This window comes from Cyprinodon variegatus, unplaced genomic scaffold (assembly GCF_000732505.1).
Source record: "Cyprinodon variegatus isolate N-32 unplaced genomic scaffold, C_variegatus-1.0 Scaffold383, whole genome shotgun sequence".
Lineage (NCBI taxonomy): Eukaryota > Metazoa > Chordata > Actinopteri > Cyprinodontiformes > Cyprinodontidae > Cyprinodon > Cyprinodon variegatus.
Window position 1 is genome coordinate 623,945 of NW_015150836.1, and position 26,604 is coordinate 650,548.

General features: G+C 40.7%; 2 protein-coding genes across 3 annotated transcripts in view; both read left to right on the forward strand.

Moving 5' to 3' along the window:
- map4k1 (mitogen-activated protein kinase kinase kinase kinase 1) overlaps positions 1-6,783 on the forward strand; it is a 73,483-nt gene extending 66,700 nt beyond the window's left edge. For both annotated transcript variants that reach the window (XM_015386992.1, XM_015386993.1), the window contains exons 28-32: positions 1,838-2,015; positions 2,100-2,168; positions 3,903-3,995; positions 4,179-4,305; positions 6,203-6,783. In XM_015386992.1, coding sequence (XP_015242478.1) covers positions 1,838-2,015; positions 2,100-2,168; positions 3,903-3,995; positions 4,179-4,305; positions 6,203-6,299 — 564 coding nt within the window. In that variant the 3' untranslated portion in view covers positions 6,300-6,783. The remainder of the gene's footprint in view (positions 1-1,837; positions 2,016-2,099; positions 2,169-3,902; positions 3,996-4,178; positions 4,306-6,202) is intronic.
- A 3,328-nt stretch (positions 6,784-10,111) lies between these two features.
- On the forward strand, positions 10,112-23,154 carry LOC107092488 (WD repeat-containing protein 20-like). The gene is made up of 4 exons (XM_015386990.1): positions 10,112-10,791; positions 14,020-14,202; positions 18,131-19,537; positions 21,064-23,154. Exons 1-4 carry the CDS (start codon positions 10,408-10,410, stop codon positions 21,109-21,111), a joined length of 2,022 nt encoding a protein of 673 aa, XP_015242476.1. The 5' UTR covers positions 10,112-10,407; the 3' UTR covers positions 21,112-23,154.
- Positions 23,155-26,604: the final 3,450 nt, after the last annotated feature.

Sequence of the window (26,604 nt, forward strand, 5' to 3'; positions counted from 1 at the left end):
CAATGCACACATTAGCAACACACAGGAGCTCTTTCAAGCTGGGCACTGTTTCATTCACAACACCTGTCCCATCAACCAGGAATCAGAAATACTTTAATAATCCCAGGGAGAAATTACTTTCGTTACATTACTCCATATGTAATAGTGTGACTATAGGACCAGTTTGATATAACACAAATTCATACAATATAAATAATTAGGGGGTCTCCACTCCATATCGCAATCGTTTGGGGGTCCTTGGCTTTGAAAACGTTGAAGACCCCTCATTTAAAGCATTTTAAAGCATTTCATAAGAAGAGAAAAAAAAACTGTAATGTTAAATGTATTTGCTGGTGACTGCATGCAAAGATCAAACAAGTCCTGATGGAAATTTCAGGCTGTAGTCAGTAAATTCATGCTTGTCTAAAAAAGTGGGACTAATCAATATGCAATAAAGGATAGAAGCAAGGGTCAAAGATAATGGATTTGCCGAATTGTATTTTTGGATAGTTACTGATGAGGAAGAGATTAATTCAAGGTCCAGAGGAGAAGATGAAGATGAGGCTCTTCAAAAACAGGTTAAAAACTAGACTAGAAATTAACTGAAAATAAACTAGTTGATTGTTGTCCAGTTGTTTTGTTTTGATTTTTTTTTAGAGTTCTGGTAGACTTTCAGAACAGGAAGATTATAACCGATAAACAGGAAATGTAGTAAAAAAAACAGCACAGCTAGAGTACTAAGGTATGACTTTATATTCTAAACTGGAACCAGAGCCACGATGAACAGAGGACACAACCTAATAATAATCTATTTTTATTTATCAGAACATAGTAGGAATCATCTAATCTGCACCAGCTACTGAGATTATTTAGATTTTACTTCCTGTGTTAAAAAAAAAACAGATTCAGTTATATTTTTTACTTGTCAAAGAGAGATAAGGCCAAAACGCAAAAGCTGCTAGACTTAAAATAAGTTCTCCTGGGTTTCTGAAAGACTTAATTATGACTTAACTATGTTTAATTAAGACTTAATTATGCCAATTTCTTACTGCAAAGATTTTCAACCTTTTGTATTGAGTTTAGCTCTGGTCTTTGACTAGGCCATTTCCACAACTGTATTCTTTTTTATTGACAATGTTTTGCATCAGATTTATTTGTCCGGGAACATTCTGGTTAGATCTACTGGTTACCCCTCCAACGCGAGATCGACAGTAGGAACAAACATCTCCACTTTGGTCCCATCTCTCTAAACATGTTATGACTCAGAACTTAGGACCCAATATTCAAGCATTTATTAAATAACGGAACGTGGAGCTGCGGATCTGCAGCGGCTGCAGGGGGATGAAGGGTGCCGCCCATCTCTGGCAACTCTGGTTAAACAGACAGAAAATTAGATTGCAAGGGAGGGGAGAGACATTTGGCAGCTGGATTTGAACCTGGAACAGCCAATATATGAGTCATGTGCTCTAACTCCATGCTATAGCAGCACTACAATTCCTTTTTTTTCATTTGGTTGTCTTTTATGAGGAAACAGTCACGTCTACAAGAATATTAACTTTGATTTAAAAAAGTATAAATGTAGATTGTTTTGGGGTGCACTGACATTTCCAGCAGTATCTATAGCACCCCTTGGCCCGTCTCTGGGGCCGCCACTGATTTAAGCCCATAGATTAGTGTGAAAATCTGAGACAATTTGAAGGAACCCCTTTTCCCTCCATCCTGAACAAGCTTCTGGATCCCCCACAGTAAAGATAGGTCCTGTTGCTGGGTAGATAAATATATTAACCTGTAAAAATCTAAAGTTTTATCTTTTCACTTTGAGATTTCTGAGTGGACTTTCTCTCTCTCCATCATATAGAATTTTGACTTTCCACTGCCCAACCCTCTGAAGGTGTTTGAGATAGTGGTAAAGCCTCATGAGGAGTACCCAATGGTGTGCATAGGTGTGTCTCGGGGGTCCAACCCCAACGTACCGGTCGCCATAGAATACATCAACCTGAACTCCAACACGTCCTGGTTCTTCAACTCAGGCATGGGTGAGCCGACGTTCCCCTCTGTTAATTCTGTTTCTTCTGATTCTGCTGTTTCTGACTGTGAGGTGTCTTTATATGTCCCTACAGAGAAACCTTGTCCTGACATAGTTCAAGTAAATCAGCTGGACAGCAACTCACTGCTCGTGCTCATGGAGAGTAAGTAGCTCCCTAGTATTGTTCTTCCAGTACAGACCAAAATCCTCCCAGGTATAGAAAACTAGAACAGAAGCTAAATACAGTATAGATCCAGAGCTGCTTCTAAGTCTTTAGCACTCATTTGTGCTTTTATTACCATATTATTATAATGGTTGGTAACAAATAACTAAGGTCCTGTATACAAAATAAGTTGCCACACAAAACAAAGTCATTCATTCATTCATTGATATTCGTTCAAAACATTTTTTAACAATTTTTTTTCAAAATTTCATTCTAAAAAAAATGAACAGATTAATGTTTTCATTGTTGTATTTCTTTTTTTTTGTGATCCAGGAAGCTTAATCTGATTAGAATGCGACTCATAAATCTGAAAACCAGAAATTGGAAAATAAAACCTGAAAATATAAAATCTGTGGAAAAAAATAATAAATATGAAAAAAATATTTTAAATATGTCAAATATTTTTTTACATATAACATTTAAAAATATTATAATCTAAGAAAATGGCAAAGTTACTCCCAAAACTGTTTTTTAGTATACATTTCTGGATACTATTTTTGTTCAAATTTTAAATTAGAAAAAAATCGAGGAGTTATTTTAGCTCATCTAAGAGCCAAAATGCATCCTGGGTTGTTTGTGGGAAAAGAAGTTGTTGCAACACAACAACCGCGGGTGGAATAGTGCATTTTAAAACATAGCACAGAATATGCAGAACTGTGGATGAGGACAGAGGAGGAAGATCACAGGTACACTGTAAGCACACTAGCAGCTGGAGTTGTTCAACCGTCCGGCACCAGGCTGCACGTCATACAAATTAGCCAATGAGCTGCTGTCAGTCTGGGTTGCTGCTGCTGCTACTTTTAGACACAGCAGGCAAACCTTTGGCAAACCAAGCAATAGGAAAGAAGGAGAAGACAATGAAAAAAAAAGTGAAAGAAAGTGTGCGCTGCTGGAAGAAGCATGGTGAACTAGTGAAGGAAAAGTGAAATGGCATTCTCTAAGATGACCCTGCACATTTTGAGTATGTTTGGCTCAACCTGCTGCTGTGAAGCAGGATTCTCCACCATGAACGTAATCAAAAATAAAAATCAATCCAGGCTCCAAATGAACACCTTGATATGTGCTTGAGAATGACTTTGTCACCATTCAAACCCAGGTTTAAAGCATCGCAGGCCAGCCTAAGGCCCACTTATCTTTTTAAGCCATTAAAAAAGAAAAAAAGTGGCAGTTAAAAAAAAAGTGAATCAGGAAATTGTCTATATACCAAACTGAAAGATTGTTGTTCTTTACTTTAAAAACATGGATTCATAAACACCTGCATTTTATTTCGGTGTTAAATGCTGTTTAAAGTAACAGATCATAATTAAAAATGTCTCTGGACCTTTACTGGTGGCTGATTTTCTTTATTCGGACCCCGCTGATTTTTAATTGGTTACCCCTGCCATAAATGAATAAGCGGTTACGATAATGGATGAATGTTCCTCCTGTTTTCTATATATTTGTTTTTATTTACTTTGTAATTTACTTCTGTAATTTTTTCTTATGTTATTTTTACGTTTTTCTTTTGAATTAGGAAAAGCATTTAAAAGATATATGAAACTCAGGTCTTTAATAAGTTGGAGACACACCTACTGCACATATGACCAGATCTTTAGAGATCTGGTCATATGTGCAGTAGATTGCCCACCCACTGCTCTCTGCTCTAGCTGTGCTCTAAAGGTGTCTTTTCTACAGGGTCGGTACAAATGGTTAACCTGGATGGAGAGCTGAAGAGCAACAGACACCATCCACAGGAGGCCACTTTCTCTCATGAAGTTGAATCTATAGGTGAGAACAACCAGCAGCCATCTGCTGATAAATGATCAGTTGAGAACTCGTTATTTTCTACATAATTTTATATTAAATCTGCGTATTTGTTCAGAAAACAGACCTTTCCAACAGATGTTGGCGGCGTTCATAACGGTTAATAAAGAACAAATCAGCTTATCAGAGATTTGTTTTTGTCTGCAGTGTACATCGAGGACACACTATTGGCTGTTTGGCGTCACGGCTGGCAGAGGAGAACTAAAGGTTTCACCGAGGTTCTGGAGGAGATGACAGACCACAAAAAGATCTACAGAATAGTGAAGTCAGACAGGTATGTCCCATCTACTGTCCCTCAATCCTGCCACAGATAAATGTGGATCTGGAGATGATGCTGCTCCAATCCTCTGATGCGGTTTATTGCAGCTTAGTCAGCCAAATGGAAGCAGGTAGCATCAGCCAGGAAGTGGGTGCAGATTATACAACACAAAGAAAAAATTATTAAAAAAGGTGCTGTTTTATAAAAAAGAGATGCTAATTGATTTTCAAGGCAAGCTGCCTACGACATCACCAACAGTCTTTGTTGCAATTGTTCTCAAACTTTTCTTGCTAGACCTACTTCACTTTACAAGAAAGTTACTTGCAGCAAAATACATATTGCCATAAAATTAACTACAATCTAAATCTCAAAACCTCCACCTTTAAAGAGTGATTATTTTAGGTTTAACTCTCTATTTTATTGTGTAAAAGAATTCAACCCTGCCGTGTACACTGAACTCCCTCTAGGGGGCGTGGACCCCAATTTGGTAACTCCTGCATTAATTATATATTTTAGCAGCATTCTGGACAATACATTAACTTAAGAGGCTAACACAGGGACCATCTGTAACAAGGCTGTTCTTTTTCTTAAAATAATAAAAAAAAGTTTTATTATTTTCTTACTGAATCTGTCAGAAATCTGTCATCTAGTGGGGCAACGGGGGTTTTTCACTTAAACAAAACACTATACCAGAGGTCACCTTGATATGTGCTTGAGAATGGCTTTGTTCCCATTCAAACCCAGGTTTAAAGCCTTGCAGGTTAGCCTAAAGCCCACTGCTCTCAGTAAGCCATAAAAAACATTTTTTTTTTTTTAAATGGTCCGATCAGGTGTTTTATAAAATATGTGAATCTGGAAATAAATCAAACTGAAATATTGTTCTTCTCTACTTCAAAAAACACTTTAGGTTTTAAAAAGGAAAAATTTATATTTTTTTTTATTTGTTTTTTATTTTTAAACTCAATGTATAACATGGATGGATAAACACCTAATTTTATTTCAGTGTTAAATTCTGTTTAAAGTAACAGATTAAAATTAAAATGTCTCAGAACCTTTACTGGTTGTTGATTTTCTTTATTCGGACCATGCTGATTTTTAATTGGTTACCCCTTCCCTAGCACGTAATTGCCTTAAACACATACTGCAGCAAAGGTAGGCGCCGTTTGTCAAAAAGACTCGACATCGTATACGAAACCATGTCCTCGGAAGTGAAGTCTCTAGAAACTGGAATTTAGTGTGAGAAAAAGTCAGCATTGAAAGTTAATAAACCAAAATAAACCTACAATTCTATACCAACAAGATCGTATATATTTGCAGGATCTTCTGTCTTTATTTTATGGCACTGACTAATTAAAGCGAATGGAAAAAGTTAGCTTTACGCTAATTAAGGCAGAAGAGTTCAATCACTTGTCAAGGAGATACAGTACATTACCTGCATTTTTCTACATTAATGCAGACTTTCAGTTGTTGGGTTAGCATCTCCAAATGATCTGCAAGCATAGGGAAAACGCGTCGTTATTTCGTGTTAGTATTATGTTGTCCCTCGTTTGTAATTTCAGGATGGCAAACTCTCATGCAGCTTCGCAAACAGGTGACATATGAACTAAAGTAAATTTGTAGCTTATAAAGATGTATATGAATATTATTGGAGGTAATGATACACCAATAATAACATTTATGTAAAAGCACTTATCGATTTCAGGCAGTAAAAAAGAGAAATTACCCCCTTAAGGTCTGATACTGACCAAAAGGAGAAACATCGTTGCTTAACGACCTTTGTGGTCCTCAGATTTCTACCATCAGGAAGAAGGTTAACTTATACCTAAACAGCAAGATTAACCTGGGACAAGACTGTAAACAAGTCTTTGAATATGAGGTAGTTCCTCTGAACCCTCTGATCTTCTCCCTGCAGGATGGTGGTTTTGGAAACGCGTCAGGTTGACGACCAGCTGGGTCTATCCAATCTGTATCTCCTGGAAATCGCTGAGAACTACGTCCTGCTGTCCTGACTCTCCTAACACTCCTGGGAAACCTTCCTGATTCTCAGAAATCATCTGGGAACAGCAAGAAAAAACACCAGGCATGATCATTTGTGAACGTTTGTTTACGGTCGGTAGGCGTTGCTGTGACTCTGAGGAGGCAGAGGAGGAAATGATGCCAGAAGGAGATTGTTTGTAGCTCTTATCCCTCCACCAGAGGGAGTCTGCTCGTTTATTTATGCTCTTTTCAACTCTGTTGGTGATATCAGGAAAAATCTGGAGACACCAGAGAACTGAGAAAAACCCTGAAAGATTAGTGAAAAATGGTCCCACTTTAGGAAATGAAGAAGAGTGTCTCCTTCATTCCTGCACAGTATTATAGATCACAGCATGCAGGGACTGACAGATATGGCTTCCATACGTCACCGGCTCTTCTGCTGTGTTGTGTGACCTGAGCTTGTGTGTCAGCGTTGCATTGTGTGTGTTACTGGCATTACACTCTAATAAAGGTAAATAACACAACATAAGCTTGGCTGTGTCTTTATTTAAAATGGGAATAATGGGGTGGATGTTAGAATTAGAGGGTGTTAGAAGGATGTTAGAAGGTTAAAAAAATTAAGCCCCTTTTTTTTTTTAACAGTGTCCTGTTTGGCGATGTGGCAATAAGAATAACTTTCTTGATGCCAAAAAAAGAGCCCAACAGATTTTACTTTCATAAGTGGAGCAGTATGGCTATCGCCATAGTGTTACGCTTGTTTTATGCATATAAATTGCTTTATTATAATTATGCAGGGAGTTTTACAGATTATATGGGCACTGCAATGTAAGTAGAACAGGAAAGGATGAAAGAAAGAGGAGATAAAAGGGAGATAATGATAAAACATTTCCAGTCTGCTTCATCATCTGCAAAGAGATGTAAAAAGAACAGCACAACCAACGGACATGGTATGAGACATACGGTACAATAAAGCAACACCTAGATACTATTGCTGAAGTATAAGTAGTATTATTTAATCTGACATGTAAACTGTGGTGGCTGAATATCAGAATATGGGCTTTCTTTATGGAAGTGAATATCTAGGTATCTAAGTAAAAATGCTTAATAGTGGTTATGAAGAGCCGAAGAGGCGCCCCCCAAGAGCACTGAGCCCAGCGCCGGGAGACCCAAAGCCCCAGACGCCCAAAGGGACCCCAAGAGCGAAGGCACCAACGAGGGGCCAGCCCAGGAAATCCGACCCCCACCAAGGGAGGAGGAGAAACAGCCCTGAGGAAGTCCCCCAGCCACCGCTACTCCGGAGCCCCCGGGTGCCACTGGGACGAGTCCGCGGGCTCCGCCGGCAGCCAGCCACTCCGAAGTGAATCCGGCCATGGGCCCCAGGGATCCGAGGCCCAAGGGGTGCCCCACCCTCCAGGGCCTGGCTGGGGCTCCTACCGGCCAGGAACAATCCAGTAGCCACCCGGGCATCCACCCCCAAACCCCGAGCTCCACCAATGCCCCTTTTCAATCAATAAATTAAACTGGTTCAATATTTAATAGACAAACATAGTACTGAGGACACCTCATGCTGATAACCTGTAGTTGTCCTTGATGCTCTAGTCACTAGGCCACCAGTCGCCATATAACCTGTTCAACAGTAATTCATTAGTTTTCAGTTCTCAGCCTCGCTCACATAATTTCTATGCTGTTTATGTTTCCTGTCAGCTGCTCCTTTGTTTAGAGTCACCACAGAAGGTCAACTTTCACACAGATTCTGCAGCAGTGGTGACTTCTCATTGAATACTAGGGAGGCTAAACCCACCTTGTAAAATTCGTAAAATGATTGGCCAAATATGCAATGCTAAACTTCATAAATTTAGTCATTAAACTGCATTAAATATGCATTGAAATTTGCCTGATTTCATGAGTATGTTGGTCTTTAGTGTGAAATAAACAGACTTAATCTGCTTAATCGTGAGGAGATACATCATTTCTAGTTTTATATCTTGAGGTAATCACCCAGTTATTACAGCAAAACAAGCTCTGGGACTGGTTATCTCCTGCTAGTGAGATCATGATTTTTTTATCAGGACTTCATCTCTTCATCTGAAGGTAAGACAAAAGAAATACCATTGCCCTGTGATGGACAGGTGACCTGTCATGGGCGTATCCTGCTTTTTGCCCATAGACTACCAGAGGTAGGCACTGGCACGATCAAAGTTATGCCAAACTATGCCAAAATGGCACGGTAGGGGTCCACCTGAGTTTTTTCAATCTAAACATCTATAAATTCTCAGCTGCTTGCTGTATGGTGTGAAATAACAATAATGAAGAGTGTGTGGACCGGGCCCTCCGTGCGAAAGTTGAAGGGAAGGTCATGAGAGATATGAATAAGTGGTTAGGGTTTACTCAGCCTCCCTCGTGGCAGGAAAGGAAGACAGCTGCCTTTCCTGACATTTTTTCACTTTTACTATCTTTCATCTGGCTAGAGAAAGATGTAGCTCCTTGATGGACTGAAGTTGTTTTTCTTGGGAGTAACCAATGTTTGTGTGTAAGATGGTTTTATATATGCAGGGGTGAAAAACCAACCTGGCAGAGCACACTGACAGTGCACCGAAGGTGTCTCTCCATCTGCAAACGTAAAATAAATCTGTGTTCTTCCTCGCACCGTGTATCACAGTTCTCTACTACTTCACAATGGACACTGCAATGTAAGTAGAACAGGAGAGGAAAAACAGAAAAAAAGGAAAAAAGATTAAAGAAAGAGGAGATAAAAGGGAGACAACGATAAAACATGTTTAGTCTGCTTAATCACCTGTAAAGAGATGTGAAAAGAAGAGCACAAATAATGGATATAGTATTAGAGGTACAATAAAGTAACACCTTAGTACCATCGCTGAAGTATAAGCACTATACTACTATTTAACTGACTATTTAATCTGACATGTATACTGTGGCAGATAAGAAAATGGGCTTTCTGTATGGAAGTGAATCTCTAAGTTCCTGGAACCAAGCACCTGTAGTTGTTTGTGAGACTGCACTTGTACATGCAAAGTTTATCCAAAGTAAAAATGCTCAGTAGTGGTTGTGAAGAGCCGAAGACACGCCCCTCCAGAGCACTGAGGCGAGCGCCGGGGGGCCCAAAGCCCCAGACGCCCAGAGGGACCCCAAGAGCAAAGGCGCCCAGGAGGGGCCAACCAAGGAAATCCCCCCACCAAGGGAGGAGGACAGACGACCCCGAGGAAATCCCCAAAACACTGCAATGCTGAAGCCCCCGGGGAGCCGTGGGGATGAGTCCGCAGGCTCCGCCGGCAGCCAGCCACCCTAAAGTGGATCCGGCCATGGGCCCCAGGGACCAGAGACCCGAGGGGCACGCAGCCCCAGCCGGGAACTGGGGGCCCAGGTCCCGTGGAGTAGCCGGTACCCGCCCGGGAATCCACCCCAAACACGGAGAACCACCATCATTTTTCAACTTACTTTCTTCATAATATTCATCATATTATGACTTTATTCTAAAAAATAAAAAAAAACATAAAATAAATAAAAACTCTCTAGTCTGTCCCTAATACTCTATTGTAAACTATTGCCCTTTTGTTTAATGATTTTTTTATTTTTTTTGGGGGGGGCAGCCCACCCATGTGATTTTGTTTTAGAATCGCCATTGTACACAGTTTTTTTTGTTTCGTTGATTTGTTTTATTTTGTTTTGTTTGTTTGTTTTTTAGTTTTATTTAAAATAAATTAGACTTGCAATCCCCTTGAAAGGAGCAGCAATATCTACCAAAGGTGCATCAGCAGCACCATCTAGCCGCCCTCCCTCGGACCTCCGCCGCAGTGCCAGTTTCCACCACCAGCAGCAGCAGCAGCTCGTCTCACTCGCTCCACCTCCCCTGGATGATCGGAGGGACACACCGGCCCAGGATGATGCTTGCACCGGCTCCCAGAAGCTGGCTCTGCGGGGTTGGGCATCAGGCAGCAGCGGAGCGGCTGTAGGATGCATCGGACCGGAGCGGCTGTGCTGCAGCGGGCCTGGCTGAGCTCGGCTGCTGCTCTTTCCCATCAGTCCTGATTCTCCTGGTTCTCCTTTTATTTTTATCGCAGTTTTTTTTTTTTATTTCCAGGTCAGAATCACTGTTTCCTGTGCAGCTCGTTTGCACTGAAAATGGCCGGAGATGGCGGCGCTCTGAAGGATATCAATGAGATTAAATCCCAGTTCCGGACCAGGGAGGGCTTCTACAAGCTGCTCACCCTCTCAGATTCACAGCAGCGGGGCGGCCTGCCGCGGGGCCCGACCGCCGGAGCCACGCTGGGGCCCGGGGCCGGACCCGGACCGATCCCCGGAGCAGGGGTCGGGCTGCTGCAGGGGCCCGGGGCCGCCTCCTCCTCCTCCAACGCTGCGGCCAGCTCCTCCCCGGCGGGGTTCCTGCCGCCGGTCCGGGTCTCCATGGTGAAGCTGCAGCCCGAAGACCCGAGCGAGGAGTCGGAGCGGGTTTGCTTCAACATCGGCAGGGAGCTGTATTTCTACACCTACACCAACATCAAGAAGGTGAGCCTCCTCTGCATCCAGCTTAGCCCAGAATGATCACCTGCTGGCCGGCTGCTTGCATCCCAGGTTCATCATGTTTAGTCTGGGGGGCCTCCTGGATGAGATCTGCTAAAATGGATGCAGCTCATCAGGAGGCTCAGCAGGAGGCCCACAGTGATGCTGGAGGAGCAGGAAGTAAGCAGCTCTGCCTCCTCCCCACCAAAGCTCCTCTACTGCTGCAGCTGCTTTTCAGTCTCCAGAAGGCAGCTGATGGACCATGGAAGCTGAAATACTCATCAGCAGCTTAACAGACTACTGTTGATTTAACAGAAAGAGCATTTAGGCGTCTAAATGTGGACATTGGTGAAATTATGTCTGAGTTCCTCTAAAAGGCCCAATTTTACATTCAAGGAGTTTAATCTGGATCCATTTCCTCACTAAGCATTTTCCACGACCAACAGATTTGATCCTTAAATATGAATTAATGTTTTCTACAATATTTACCATCTCTGGGAGATGTTTTGTCCTTTCCAGAAGTCCTTGAACCTTTCATCTTATGGGGGTTAAAAGGAGGTATTAAAGAAAAATACTGATTTTTTTCAAATAATAATAGTAATAATAATTTAACTCTATTAATCTCACACTGGAGAAATTTTAACCCATCCCCTTGGGGAGCAGTGGGCTGCCACTGTGCGGCGCCTGGGGAGCAGTGTGGGGTTAAGGGTGTTGCTCAGGGACCCAGAGTGCAGGCTTCTCAGTGCACCGCTCTAACCACTAGACCAACACTCCCCCAATCAAAATTAGGAATTCAATTACCAACCTGGAACGATGTGGAAACATAATTCCCCCCAAACCTAAAATCTGGTTCCTGCTCCTTTAGTGATGACATTGATGATGATGACATGACGAGGGATTGCTCTGTTTTCTTTTCAATTTGTTGTAATTCAGCCACACTGGAGAAACGTTTCAGGTCGAAGAAAAGCAACTCTTACAGACCTAAGCCCAGGCTTTACCTAGATCACTCCTGACGCTTGACTTTTGAGCGTTTAGAGATGGACCTTCTATTGTGTTTGAGATCACTGTCCTGCTGCTTAAGGCTTATCATTATCAATCCAGTTTATTTTAAAGTTCCTGCTGCTTGTCTCTCTGCAGCCACCTGTCTTGCCCTCACACCAGGACAGGAAGTTGGAAAATCAAAGGTCTGATTCAGCAAACGACAAGGAAAAAATCTCATATGTTAATGTCATTAGTAATCTGTGTATTCTCATTAAAGTTTAAAATAATCTTACAAAGATGTTTCCTCTGACTGGAAATTAAATTAACCTCTTGGAGTTCCGCGCCGGAGTCCCCATTTGAAAGTGATGGATTCAGAACTCAAAACTCCTTATCCATCAGATGCAACAAATGTTATGATGGCATTTAAGACATTGATAGGGAATTTCTCCACACGGTGAAGCTGTCCTGGTGGTGGGTTTCAAAAATATCCTATCACAAAATCAAACCTGAGGGTGTTTAAAGGTTGCTACTTTTTCTGTTAACGTGGCATTTAATTGATCTGCAGTTTAGTGTATTTAGCCTTGGTGGTTTTTGAAGATTTTCTGGATTGTTTGGACCATGGTGCCTATCTTCAGCAGGAGTACCTGGAGAAAAGCCAAGCATGTATGGGGAGAACTCCAGGAAGAATGACCAAAAGCAGGGATTTTTACCCAGGACTTTCTGATAGCATGACACAGCTTTGTTCTTGAAAACACTCAACTCTGAACGCTCTGAAAATTTCACTCAAGGGTTCTTTTTTGGGTTGATTGCTTGAGGCACAGTTAGGAGTTCTGGTAGAACAAAGATTGAGAAAGACACTTTGCAACAGAATCCCTCTGGGTACCCGTATAAAACGTACATCTATGGGTAGAAGAAACCCTGTATTATTTCAAGGGTGTGGGCAGGGGTATAAATTAACAAAATGCGGGCAGGTATACAGAAGGTTACAGCATGAAGTAAACATCATTTTTTCTTATTTATTAACTCTACATTAAAAAAAATGGATTCAAGAATATCCAGATAACAGATTTGGGCCAATTTACAGCTGTTAATCTGTGAGCACATCGCGCACTGGATGTGATTGTGAGGCAATGATCTTTTCTGCCTCTCATATTATAAACAGGTGTGTATAAACAGTCCTGGTCAGGTGTTAAATAGGGATAATTGCGGGTAGCGGATTGGGTCTTAGTTCTGAACTCTACGGCTGCGGGTGGCCCTGGGTTTTAATTTGGGATAATTCAATTCAGTTTATTTCTATAGCGCCAATTCACAACATATCATCACAAGGCACTTTCCAGTTCACTAGATCATACAGTCAAATTGATTCAAAGTTTGTTATCTAAGGAAAACCAGTTGATTGCATCGACTCATTGACTCGAAGGCAATCCCTCACACTAAGCATGCTTGTAGCGACAGTGGAGAGGAAAAACTCCCTTTGAACAGGAAGAAACCTCCAGCAGAACCAGGCTCAGTGTGAGCGGCCATCTGCTGAGGCCGACTGGGGTTCAAGGAGACAGAAGCAGAGATACAAGCAGCTGTAAAAGGCGGCCCCGTCCAGGAAACACACAGCCAGGCAGTCGAGCTCCGAGCCAACTCCCATGTCAGAGGATGAAGAGAGCACATCCAGCCAGTCACAGTCAGAGAAACAGGACTACACTGGAAAAAACAGGATGAGCTCCAACATCTTTAAACTAAGGTGTTGATGGCTGTAGCTGATATTTCTCTCCAGGATGGAGTCACAGCCACAGGCGAAGCTACTATGAGAAAAAGCAGAGAGCATAACATTAGAGATTAAACTAACAGATTCTGCAGAGCGGGTATCAGGTCTGGTCTCGGTTCTGAACTCTACAGGTACAGGCGGATACAGTTTTGAATAATCCGACCCGTGCAGGACTCTGCTAGGAATGCTAGATCTGGAACGATTCAAACCATTAAGCTACTTAAGGAACTTTCCTGAAGTCATGACCTCAGCTCTAATAAAAATGATTAATTCTGCTTAAAATCCAGGCTATCCAGGAATTGATTTCAGATTCTGACAAGAAGAACTGCTGAAAATATAAAGTCACTGAGGTGCAGCATGCTAAGAAAGTTGAAGATAAAGCCTGACTCTTAAAACACCTCCTATTGTTAGATATTGACCTGATAAAAGAATACGTCTTGAGTGTCGATGAGGGGTTAAGTTTTGCTCACAGGTCTCTGCTCTCCTCTCTCCAGGCCGTGGATCTCAGCAAACCCATAGACAAGAGAATCTATAAGGGGACTCAGCCGACATGTCACGACTTTAACCAGTACTCGGCCACAGCGGAGAGCGTGGCACTCATCGTAGGTTTCTCCGCTGGCCAGGTCCAGTATCTCGACCCGATTAAGAAGGAAACCAGTAAGCTCTTCAATGAGGAGGTACGATTTCTGTTGCATGTATTCGGTTTTAGAGGAAATGGCAGCTTCCTCTAGTTACTAGAGAGATCAAACTAAGGTGGAACTATGAGTTGAAAACTTAAAGTCCCCATCATCCAGTAGCCTTTTTATGACTGTCTGTCTCTCACCTTGTTGTGAAGGATTGTTGGGTCCAGCTCCAGCCCTCCATTTGACTTTGGTACAAAAAGGAAATAATGGTCAATCAGTGGTCCTGTGGCTGAAAAACAAGTCCAGATCATCATGTCTCCACCACCGTACCTGTGGGTTGCTATGAGGGGTTTGTGTTGATATGCTGTGTTTGGTTTTATGTGCTTAAAGAAAAATCTCTGCTGTGATCTATCTAAATAACTTTACCCAGAATTCTAGTTGTTTATTTAGATTTCACTTTAAAAACCTACGCCAGGCTGGAAAATGTCCTTGAGATAGAAGAGATTTTATTTTTTAATCCCCTAAAAACAAGTTAATGGGTTTAGTCTTTTGAACTCTGACATCTGACATGCAGACTGAGGCCTAAGGAGTCTGAGATTAAGCTCTTGGCTTTGTTTTGTTTTGTTTTTCTCATTCCACCGTCAGACTTTGAGGTTATTTGCTTGGACATTCTCTTCTGGGTAGATTGGTAGGGATGTTAACAAATAATCGATTCTCAATTAATGGTTTATTAGATTACTTTTTTTCAACCAAATAACTTATAAAGGTCACTTAAAAGGAAATTATTTCAATTTTGTAGTGTTACTGTCGTCCACTAGAGGGCACCGTTACATATTCACACCACTGATCTCTACTAATTCACTGGATTGCTGATTGCCCATAAAAAGTGAAGCCACCATCCGGCATGTTGGTACTCCCTACTCCCACAGATACATGCAGTTAAAATGCCTTCATGTGTAGCATTTGGCTGCAAAAACAAGCAGTTTGCCAGCTGTGGGAAGACGTTCCACAGGTAATTTCACAGTCAGTGGATGTACTAACCAAGAAAAACCATACATATGCCGATGTATCCCTTAGTATAGTATGTAGCGTAACATTGGTTTCGCGACATACAGTGTTTGTTGTATTTGTCATTTGAAAAAGTCATGTGCTGAAAAAAACTGCATGTCATAATGACAGAAAAACAGCAACTTGATCATTTGACCCCTATATATATATATATATATATATATATATGTATATATATAATCATGCATGCACAACTTGCAAATAGAAAAATACTATAGCATTAACAGACATGTAATTGTAATTCAGTCTTTATGTAAAATCTTGAAACTATGTGTAAAATGTAATTACCATAAAAATATAATACATGTACATCATCAATTTAGCACTTTTGGCACATCTGTATTTTTATGCTCCATTAACACATTAATTTTATTGTGATGGATTTGTATAATATGTTATTTTACATGGTTTAGAGACTTCATACTGACTATATAATGTGATGTGCCTATTTTTTTTTTATTATAAGTTACAGTAATCTACTTATTCTATGAAACAGCAAATGTATGTGACAGTGATTAATTTATCTTTATTTTAAAAGTCTGAAAATGGGAAAATCATTGTTGTTCAATGCTGTAGTGCACATACTGTTTACATCACGACTGCTCTAACAAGGGAGTAGCAATATGGCGGCTGGTGGCTTTACTTTAACCTCGTACTACCAACGGGCAATCAGCAATCCAATAAATAGAGATCAGTGATTCACACTGGTACCTGCAAGAAAAGTCATCCCAGAGAGGAGTTATGCTGGAGCAGAAACATGATCCAGATTCTGGTTCTACATTATTTTCACTTTTTTGTAGCGACAAGGACACAGATTGGCTATTCTGTTTCTTTAAATATTTGCCTAATTATAAACCATTTAGCCATGCTGCTTGGTGGATCATTGTAACTTCTCTGCTGTGCTCATGAGGCAAGGATGTGAAGGTAGAACAGTGGAGTTTACCCAAAATTTAAAATTATCACACAGTATTTGAAGACGGCTTTAGAGACGTCTTTAACATTCTGATCAGAGCAACCAAACCCACCTGTTAAAAACTATGCTAACAGCAGAAATCGCAGCACTAAATAATGAGATGATTATAACGCTAAAAACAGAGATAAATCACAGTTTTAGTACTTTATCACCTCGCTAACATGAACTGGTTTATTGCCAGACAGTATTTTTAGAGCGACATACCCTGTTTTTTTTAAATAATTTAACATCTCTGTACATCTCTGAAATCGTAAATATTTCACGTATTTTATTAATCTCTTTTTATATTCAGTAACCTAATAGGTTCCTGTTTTGTTATATATTATGAATAAGTTTGATAACATGTAATAAAAAAAAGTTTTTGTTTATTCAATCAGTATTTCATACAGCTAGAACAATACATTATTTGATTATAAGGATTTCATTTAGGTTTTTAAATGTGGCATATTGTGAAAAACTATTTAGCCCCCTGTAATTAAAGATCCTCTTGATACAAGAGAGAAAACTCATATATGATCAGTTAACTTTAGATTAACTGATCAATAACGTTCGACCTAATAGCTGTTTTTAATGTTTTTATTTGCTTTTTGAGTGATTTTTCCCTCTATTTTGCCTTAAGAGTTTGGAAATAACCATTTAGACTGATGGGCCTCATCAGATGCAGATAGACTTACCACCACTGACTTCTGGAGCCGCGTCTTTAGGACAGATGAGGACAGAGTAGAGGTGATCAGGCAAAATACATGGCACAACGTTTGGAGGAAACCAAACACATTTTATCAGCTGTAAAACACGGTGGAGGAGGGGTGATGAAGGGGGATTCTTTATCAGCCCAACATCGACACAAATACAGTTTTTTTTATTAAAGTCGTAGGGAAATCTTATTTAAATGTCAAATCATTCTGGCTTAAACACGTTTATAAATGTACTCTTTATCAGACTGTTTTAAAATTTGTGGGTTTTTTTTCATTAACTTATGCAGGCCAGTTAGTTATATGTCAGCCTGAACACCTAAATTCAGCCAATCATATATCAACGGTCATCTGTCAATCAAATTTTTCCGGTCATAGCATCTTGATTCATATGTCGCAGCTAATATACGCAACAGTTGAAATAAGAATAATTTATTCTTCATTACTTTCTCATTGAGTTCCGTCCCAGTGTTCACGGGGATGGACGTCTGTGTCTTCAGCAGGTGCAGAGCTAACAGAACTGCCAGCGTTGCGAGGCAAGGGCTCAAACATGTACGGCTGTACGCCTTCTACACCAAGCAAAGCTTTCCGTAAAAGTTTAAAAAACAATCCACTGGACTTGGTTTCCAAGATTTGAAGACGTTACAATACAAGGCGTTGTCTATATAAAGACTCAAACTCACTGCAGATCCAGACATTTGAATTGAGAAAGCTTCCTGGACAGGTAGCGAAACGTCTTCAAATCTATAAAACCAAGTCCATTGGATTTTTTTTTTTTTTTTTACTTTTACTGAATGACTATGACCTGGATGACTGAGAATCTTCATCAGCAAACAAAGCTTCTGCCGCCCTGGCGTCCTCTTCCACAACATCTTCGTTACCGCTTTACTCCTCTAGATAAAAAAATTTTGATGGAGGAGACTCATCCACTCCGACACAAAACTCTCCTCCTCTTGCATGTTTCCTCTGTCCATAGCGTTCCTTGACAGTGTCGTTTCCAAGTCACCAATTTAGTGCTACTTTGGTCCCAATGTAATTTCCCATTGGGAACCTACTAGCACTAAGTTGCTAACTGGTTATCAAGATGCGACCAATCACATTCACTTTATTAGCTTGTGTAAAGTCGTGCACCACTCGGGAGAATTCGGAAACGCAACCGTTGGAACAGCCGCTTCCCTACGACTTTAAAAAACAAGCTTAAGGTTTTTGTAATTACTTCCTTCACATGAGACTCTTTTCTGTGTTTTAGAGGTTGATAGACAAATCCAAGGTGACGTGCCTGAAATGGCTTCCGAAGTCAGAGAACCTGTTCCTGGCCTCCCACGCCAGTGGCCACCTCTACCTGTACAATGTGGACCACCCCTGCGGAACGACAGCACCACAGTATTCTCTGTTGCGGCAGGGTGAGGGCTTCGCTGTCTACGCCTGTAAAAGCAAAACGCCACGCAACCCTCTGCTGCGGTGGGCCGTGGGTGAGGGAGGCCTCAACGAGTTTGCGTTCTCCCCGGATGGCGTTCACGTGGCATGCGTGGGTCAGGATGGCTGCCTGCGTGTTTTTCACTTTGACTCGATGGAGCTGCAGGGGGTGATGAAGAGCTACTTCGGTGGGCTCCTCTGTGTGTCCTGGAGCCCCGACGGGAAATACCTGGCTACTGGCGGTGAGGACGATCTGGTCACCGTCTGGTCGTTTGCTGAGAGTCGAGTGGTGGCGAGGGGCCACGGCCACAAATCTTGGGTCAACGTTGTGGCGTTTGATCCCTTCACCACTTCACTGGAAGACGAAGAGCCGATGGAGCTCAGCGGCAGTGAGGAAGACCTCCATCAGGGGGCACAAAATAACTCCACGCACTTTGGCCGAGTCCGAACAAGCAGCACGCTGTCGCGGCTCTCTCGGCACAGCTCTAAAGGTGGTGGTTCGCCTTCTGTGACCTACCGGTTTGGCTCGGTGGGGCAGGACACCCAGTTCTGTCTCTGGGACCTGACGGACGACGTTCTCTACCCCCGTCTGCCCCTGTCCCGCGCCTTCACTAACACTTTTGGGCCGTCACTTCCCAATTCCACCAGCGGGGGGGTCAACAGCAGCTCGGTTGGAGGAGGGAGCAGCGGGGTGGAGGGGCATCACCACCCCCCGAGCACCACCACCAGCTCCTCCAACCCACCGACGCTTCCCTTGCCGCTGCCTCGCTCCCTGTCCCGCTCCAACTCTCTGCCCCACCCAGCGGTGGCGAACGCTTCCAAGGGCCAGGGCGCCTCCGAGGGCGGCGGGGGAGGTGGAGGAGGGGGAGGAAGCAGCAGCGGTGGGAACAGCACCCCGTTCAGCATCGGCCGCTTTGCCACGCTGTCCCTGCAGGAGCGCAAGTCGGACAAATCTGGGAGCGGAGGGGTGGAGAAGGAGCACAAGCGGTACCACAGCCTGGGAAACATCAGCAAAAGCAACGACAAGATCAACGTGGCCCCCAGGAGCAACCGGCTAGATGGCGCCAAAGTCCTGGGGACCACGCTGTGCCCTCGCATGCATGAGGTACCGCTGCTGGAGCCGCTGGTCTGCAAGAAGATTGCACATGAGAGGCTGACCGTCTTGGTGTTCATGGACGACTGCATCATCACGGCCTGCCAGGAGGGTCTGATCTGCACCTGGGCGCGGCCGGGGAAGGCGGTACGTCTGAGAAATCTGCCTTCTGAGATTCTGCTGCTTCAGATTTCTCTCTAGATCGGGGGTCCCAAACTTCTGTTCTTGTTGGCGACAACATTTAGAAATGTCCAACACAGACCAAATGGCTAAATTATTTCCTCATCATCCAGTCAAGTTATACAGATTCCTCCTGCTGAACTCTGTGTCAGAAACATTTTTTACAAAAGAGGGAAAAATGTCTCCATGTGGGACTGAAGTTTGAGATTCCTGGTAGATGGTTGAAGAAAACATTAGATGATCTGTCAACAGAATGAGTATTTCTTTCCCTTGAACTTGAAATAAGATAACAAGGTTGTTTTTTTATTCTTTCAAGCAAAATTAACCTTATTTCATTGGCAAGTTGTCTTATTCACTTGCTAAAGCAAGGAAACATACACTTTTAAAAAATGAACTAATTTCTGGTGGAAACCAGATGATTGAGGCTTGCAGTGTTGGTCTCCCCAGCATCTTTAGGACTAAATCAAATCAAAGAGGAAACCAGCTGCAGGTCGTTTTTCCAGTCCCACCACTTCAAGGTCCAACCATCCATCCATTTTCTGTCACGCTTATACCAGCTGAGGTCGCAAGGGGTGCTGGTGCCAATCTCCAGCTGTCTACAGACGAGAGGCGGGATACACCCTGGACAGGTCGCCAGTCCATCGCAGGGCAACACAGAGACAAACAGGAAAAACAACCATTCACGCACACACTCACACCTAAGGAGAATTTAGAGAAGCCAGTTAGCCTAACAGTCATGTTTTTGGATTTTGTGAGGAAGCCAGAGTACCCAGAGAGAACCCACGCATACTCAAGGAGAACATGCAAACTCCATGCGGAAAGACCAAAGCCCCTCTATCTGGCTCATGCACAGCCTTCATTCTGCTTTAAATAAGTCATTTTTAAAATATATATACGGTATATATATAATTGTATGCTCCCTGGTTTTGAGCTGATAAGACAATTTGCAAATGGAATAAGATGATTTAGATTTAAAATAAGACGAAAAACATCTGTTATCTTTCAGGTGAAAATGAGTAATTATCTTATTAAGAGAGGAAAAATACTCTTTCTATTGGCAGATCATCTTATCTATACTTTCTATAAAAATAAATATGATATGAAACAATATAATATGCAAAACAAATTTGAAAAAAGAAAAATCTGAAATCATATATATAGCATATGCCTGCCTATATTAAACGCTGTGAAAAAGAAAAAAAAAGATGCAGGACAGTTGTTCTGCATCTTTTTTTTTCTCATAAACACAAGTGAAAACACTGATATAGCTTTTTAGTTTACTTTTCATTGTGTACACCACAGAGCTGGAGTTATTTAAGTTATTTTTCTTTAGGCTCCACCCATGATAGGAGGGCGCCCAGAGCAGAGAGCACTATTGTCACCTCTGTTGACCTCTGCTTTGATTTATATCAGGAATAAAGTAGTTTAGACTGTATATAACTCAGCTACTCTGACCCAGATGTTCTAATCCCTGTTTTCTCTCTTCTGTTCAGACCCTGACAGCACAGAACGGGAACTCTCCAAGTGGGACGGTGGTATAGCTGGAGGAGAAGCTTTGCACTCATTCCTTCCGCCCTCTTCTTCTTCGGTTCACCTTTTTCTTCGTTTTTTTGATGCCGCCTTCCATTTCTTAAAACCTTCTTTTTGGGGCCAACAACCGAAACCAAAGCCCCTCCCTCACCCCCTCTACCACTGCAGTATTAAACCCTGATGTGTTTCTGCTCTTGCTGAAACCAGAAAGTTGGAAGAAAAAAAAACATCTCATGAAACCTGGAATGCTGACGCAGATTCCTGGACATTTTTGGATAACAAATCCCATATTTGTTTGTTTTGTTTTTTTTGTTTGTTTTGTTTTACTTTAGTTTATGGTCAAAATATTTGTGGTTGTACAGAGTAGTTTGGAGCAGCTAGCATCTTACCTGCAACAGACTGGAGTCAAATAAATATTAATTGAAGAGTCAAAGGAGGAGAGCTGATATTGAGAGCAGAAACCAATCAGTTAATTTTGAAATTTGACCTGCTGAAGTTTGAAAATTTCATTCTTCAATCAGCAGGTTTTATTTTAAAAGCACTTCAAAAATCCATCTCCTTAAAGCCTCAAATTACTCCTGGAGGACATCTGCAGTATTACAGCTTCCACTGCAGGTTAGATGGTAACTGCTCATACAGACGCGCTCAAAAAAGTAGCCCTTTGTTCATTTATTTGAATCTAAACCCTGCAATGGAAAAAAAGACATCTGATTCAACACTGTTATTATTTATCATACAAAGATGAATCCTTAAACAGAGTTTAGGGATTTCTTTTTGAAGGGAACGCCTGGTGCTGCTAATGAAAGCACCTGATCCACTGTCATTATTTGGAGGAGCAGGAGGTCGGGTTGCAGATACAGATGGTCAATCAAGAATCTATATTAAAGCTATTTGGAGAATTTGCTCCCAGATTAAAAGGCACATATAAAGACAGAAACATTAAATGGAAGTTTAACTTTTAGCCTGTCCGTAAAGTTTGATCCAAGTGGAGACGTCTGGAAGTAAAAACCAAATAAGGATGGGTTTATTTTGCTGCTTTGTACAACAGTTAGGAAACATTAAATTAACAAGCAGATCTGCTAAGTTTTGTTTTTCTGAAAGAATTCAAGTATATTGCGTTTTTTTGTGCTTTTTTTCCCCCTCCATCCGGATTAAAAGGAAGTAATTGGATTCAGCAATTTATTATAGAATGTATTTGTTTAAAAATGATGCAGTGTTTGGACTTCAGGAGTTTTTTTGTTTTGTTTTTTTTTTATCTTTTTTCCAGCCCTCCTTATCCTCTTAACCAGTAACCCTGAAGGAGCTTCATCTCATGCAAACAGACTCTGAAAGCCACGGTCATCTTATTTATGTTATTTATTTTATCACAGGACTGCGTAGTAATTTATACTGTAAATATTAATGCTCTATAAATACAGTAAGGAGAAAAGAGACTCTGCAACAACGAAGGAGTAGAGATGAAGAATATTAATATATGAAGAAGCTTCTATTGTACATAGCAAGAGCAGGTGTAAACGGACTGGCTGCTGGTTTAGGGAGCCTGCAAACGTCACTGTGTTTTTATTCAGTGTTTTTTGTTTGTTTTTTTTCCTGTAAGCAGTCGGAACAGTTTGGATTCATGCCGCTCCGCACAGAACAGCACACCCACAAACAAACACGATCCGACACAGAAACACAAGCCCGTCACAGTGTAGCATCATTGACCTACTGTGTCACCTGAACTGCCTCTTGCAAGAATTTGCACATCCAATAAATCCACAGTGCACACCACTGAGCGGCTACAGTCAGGGTGGTGGTGTTTTGTTTTATTGTTGTTGTTGTTTTGATTCTTACTCTGCAGGGAAGGCCTTGCTTCGCTCTCTGATCTGATTCCTGCATCCAGATCTGCTGCAGGCTCGGTCCAAGCGCTGTAGAATTCAACCCTGAACCTTTGCTGCGCAGAGAGAGATCCTGGAAATCCATACTTTTGTTGGAATTTAAAATGCTAGTAAAAGATCTTAAAAAAAGCCAACTAGAAACATAAACAAACTGCCTTCAGGGTAACCAGGGGATGGATGGATATATATATATATATATATATATATATATATATATATATATATATATGTATGTATTTCCTTTTCTCTATGTCCTTTTATTCCCCTTCCCTCTTTCCACTCTTTCTTTTCTCCTTTGTGCACTGGTAAAAATCTAGACTCATATTTTCTTAAAATAAGTGCATTTGTTCTTGAATTTAGGAGGTAAGACACTTTGCCAATGGAACAAGACAATTGGCGTTAAGAATAAGAAAAAAACAATTGCTTTGTCTTATTTCAAGAGTATATTATCTAATCTTATTTTAAGAGTAAAAATACTAATTCCATTGGGAAATCATCTTTTTTAACTGCTCAAATTAAGGGTAAATACTCTAAATTTAAGAATGTTGACTTATTTCTAGATCGTTTTTGCAGTCTGTCATTACCTCTTTCCCTCTCTGTTATTCCCTTCCATCCTTCCTTTCTATCCATACTTGTCTCTTTTTTTCCGATGCCAAGTCTGTTCTTATATCCTACCTCCCTCTTTATTTTTATTTCTTCCATCCTCACTTTTGACATTCCTCTTTTATTTGTTTTCTTATTTATTTCCTTTGTTCTTCTCTTCCTTGTGTACTTCCCTATCTTTTTTCCTTCTGTCTTCAGTCCTTGTGCTCTCATTTATACCTCTCTTCCCTCATATTTATTTTTTCTTAATTCCTTTTCTTGACTTCTCCCTTCTGTATTTCATTCCTATAATCATTTTCTGGCCTACTTGCTCCTTTCTTGTGTCCTGTCCATTCCCCCTTCCTCCTCCTACCCTTTATTTTATAGTTCCTGTTTTCCCTTAGTCTTTCCTTATGTCTTTCATCTAACCTGGTCCTAAAATGCTGACAGGACTGGATTCCTCTCCTTTTCTCTTATGTTATAATGTTCTAAAATATATCAGCTTTACTGGGATTTTATTGATTTAATGAGCAGATAATGGTGAGTTATTACCATGATAAATGGGATGCAGCTACATTGCTGCCAAGGCAGCTTTTAGCTGAAATCAGATCAGGTTGCATCTAGCTGCATAGTGCTTCCGTTGCTGAAGCGGTTGCAGAATCCATATGTATTAAATTGAGGACCAAATGTAACTAGATACTGAAGCACTCTCTAAGTCATTTATTTCTTATATATATATATATATCTAAACCTTCAATTTGAAACATTTACATTTTTTCAGTATTAAACAGCAGAGCTGCTTACAGGACAGCAGGATGACCGGTTCGGACCTGCTGCAGAGGCATCAGATGCCCCGTTGTGTTTCTCATCTCTGTTGTCAAAGAAACGGCATGTCCTATGAGCTCAGCTTCGGATTTAAAGGCTTTCCTGAAAGTTGGTTTCAGATCGATGCCTTTTTCCCAATATTGAAGGCAAAGATGTTCAGTTGTGATTTCTGCAAACAGATTTTTTTTTCTTAAAGCTGATCACAATGACTGCCAGAATAAACTGGAGTATCTTGTTTCTTTTGCCTTGAGTCACAACATGATCTCTATGATTCAGAACAATTAATTCTATCGGCACAGATTTTATTTAGACAATAATCACAAAGGAGTTAAAATCCTTAGGAAATGCCAGGCTTGATGTGACAAATACCTCTGTAGAAGTGTTTGAATTTTATTTTTAAAGTGTTGGAAATTTCCAGAAAAGGGAACAATTATGCTAAAAAAAATAAATGGGGGCTAAAAACAAAATAAAGCCTGCCAACTTGAAGACAACTTTTGATTTCAAAAGGCTATGGAGAAAGTACAGTTTAATAAACGTATGCCGTCCGGTATCTTCTTAGAGGTTAGGGTTCAGTCTGCTATTTGCAGTTCAGTACAATTCCCTGCAAGAATGAGCTTTAAAGAAGCAATTGCATGAAATCTATGTAAAGAATAAATGTCTCCCATTTTAAATATTAGTAGTTTATTGATTGCTCTGTAGCTTTCCAGGAGATAAGGGTCCAACATGGGTTTTTTCCCAGGAAAGGGCGGATCATCTAATTTGATCCCATGCTTAAAATAAACTAAGACTTGGCCAGACCCCAATGAGGCAGTGCTTATAGCATGAAGAGTGGGACTAATGAATGAAAAACATCCTGAAACAGAGGCAGTCAAACTCCCCAACACATGTTTTTCACTGTCCCAACTATCCATGTTAGTTTCTGTATAGAAGCAGGACAGAAACTATTTCTTCACTTTCTGTTTTTCTCACAAAAATATTGCTTCCAAATGGTTTCACATCCACATGCTGTAAATATTTTTCTACTCTAGTAGAAGAACAAATCTGCAGGATCTGCCTCACAGGAAGGTGCTTCTATCCAAATTCCCTAAAGCATGCTTCTTTTCAGCTGAACTTCTCACATGATGATCCAGAAAACCTCAACCCTCATCAGCAGATTCAATGTGTGCATGTTTTTCTTCTGAGGTAAGTGATTGAGTCAGGACTTACAAATATGCAGCTATGTAGACTGATGGAGGGATTTTACGTGGACTCAACTGAATCACCTGTGTTGGTGAGAATTACAGGAATGAAGATAGTTAATTGTTTAGAATTAATAAAATGTAAAGTGCTTTTTTATTAGGTATTTATTTTTTTTGAAAAATTAAAGCTTTAACCAGTAAAACATTTAACACCTTATATCTACACCGGCTCAATACTCACAAAAAAGGTTGACCCTTATCTATGACCGGTGTTGGCCAGTAGAGGGCGGCATTATCTACTGTAGGGAAATCAACCATCTAACGTTATGACCAATTTTAAAAAGACATGACCATTAATAAAACTGTTTATATCAAATAGAATATATAAAAATGCAGGTTATATTTCAATGGAAATGATAATGTCATAAAGCACTCAATAAAAAAACTTTTTTAGAGTCTGTTGCTGTTGTCATATATCTTGTACAAGATATTATCCTGTCCAAGGATGACAGAAATCGCATTTACATAGATTTCTTTATAACTATTAAACATTAGGATTTAATTAATTGGAATCAGTAGGAGCTTATACGAGCTAAATGTATATGATATATATAGTATCATATAAGTAAAGTAAGTATAATGCATTCGTTTTTTATTTAAACAAAATGTTTTTCAATCTCATTTTTTGTTTTTTATGCTCATAACTGCCCAAAATTTTCCGATTGTAGCTGTGCTGCCTTTTTGCCTTCGCGAGTTTTTCTGGTTCAAAATGGTGTCAGCCATTTTACATGTTTACAATTTTTCCTATCCTATGTAAGATAACAATCTTGATCTGCTGATACAAGTGTGGTTATATGCCTCCAGTAAATTACTATCTCTAAGAAATCGATTAGTTTAATTTTTTTTTTTTAGAGGGGTCATACTTCTTACTTCTTCAAAATCAACCACAGGAGACGGAAACAGAAGAAAATGACCGATCAATTTCAGCATGGTAGTTTTGACTTTTTTTTTTTTATGTACTCGTGCAATGAAAAGAAAAACA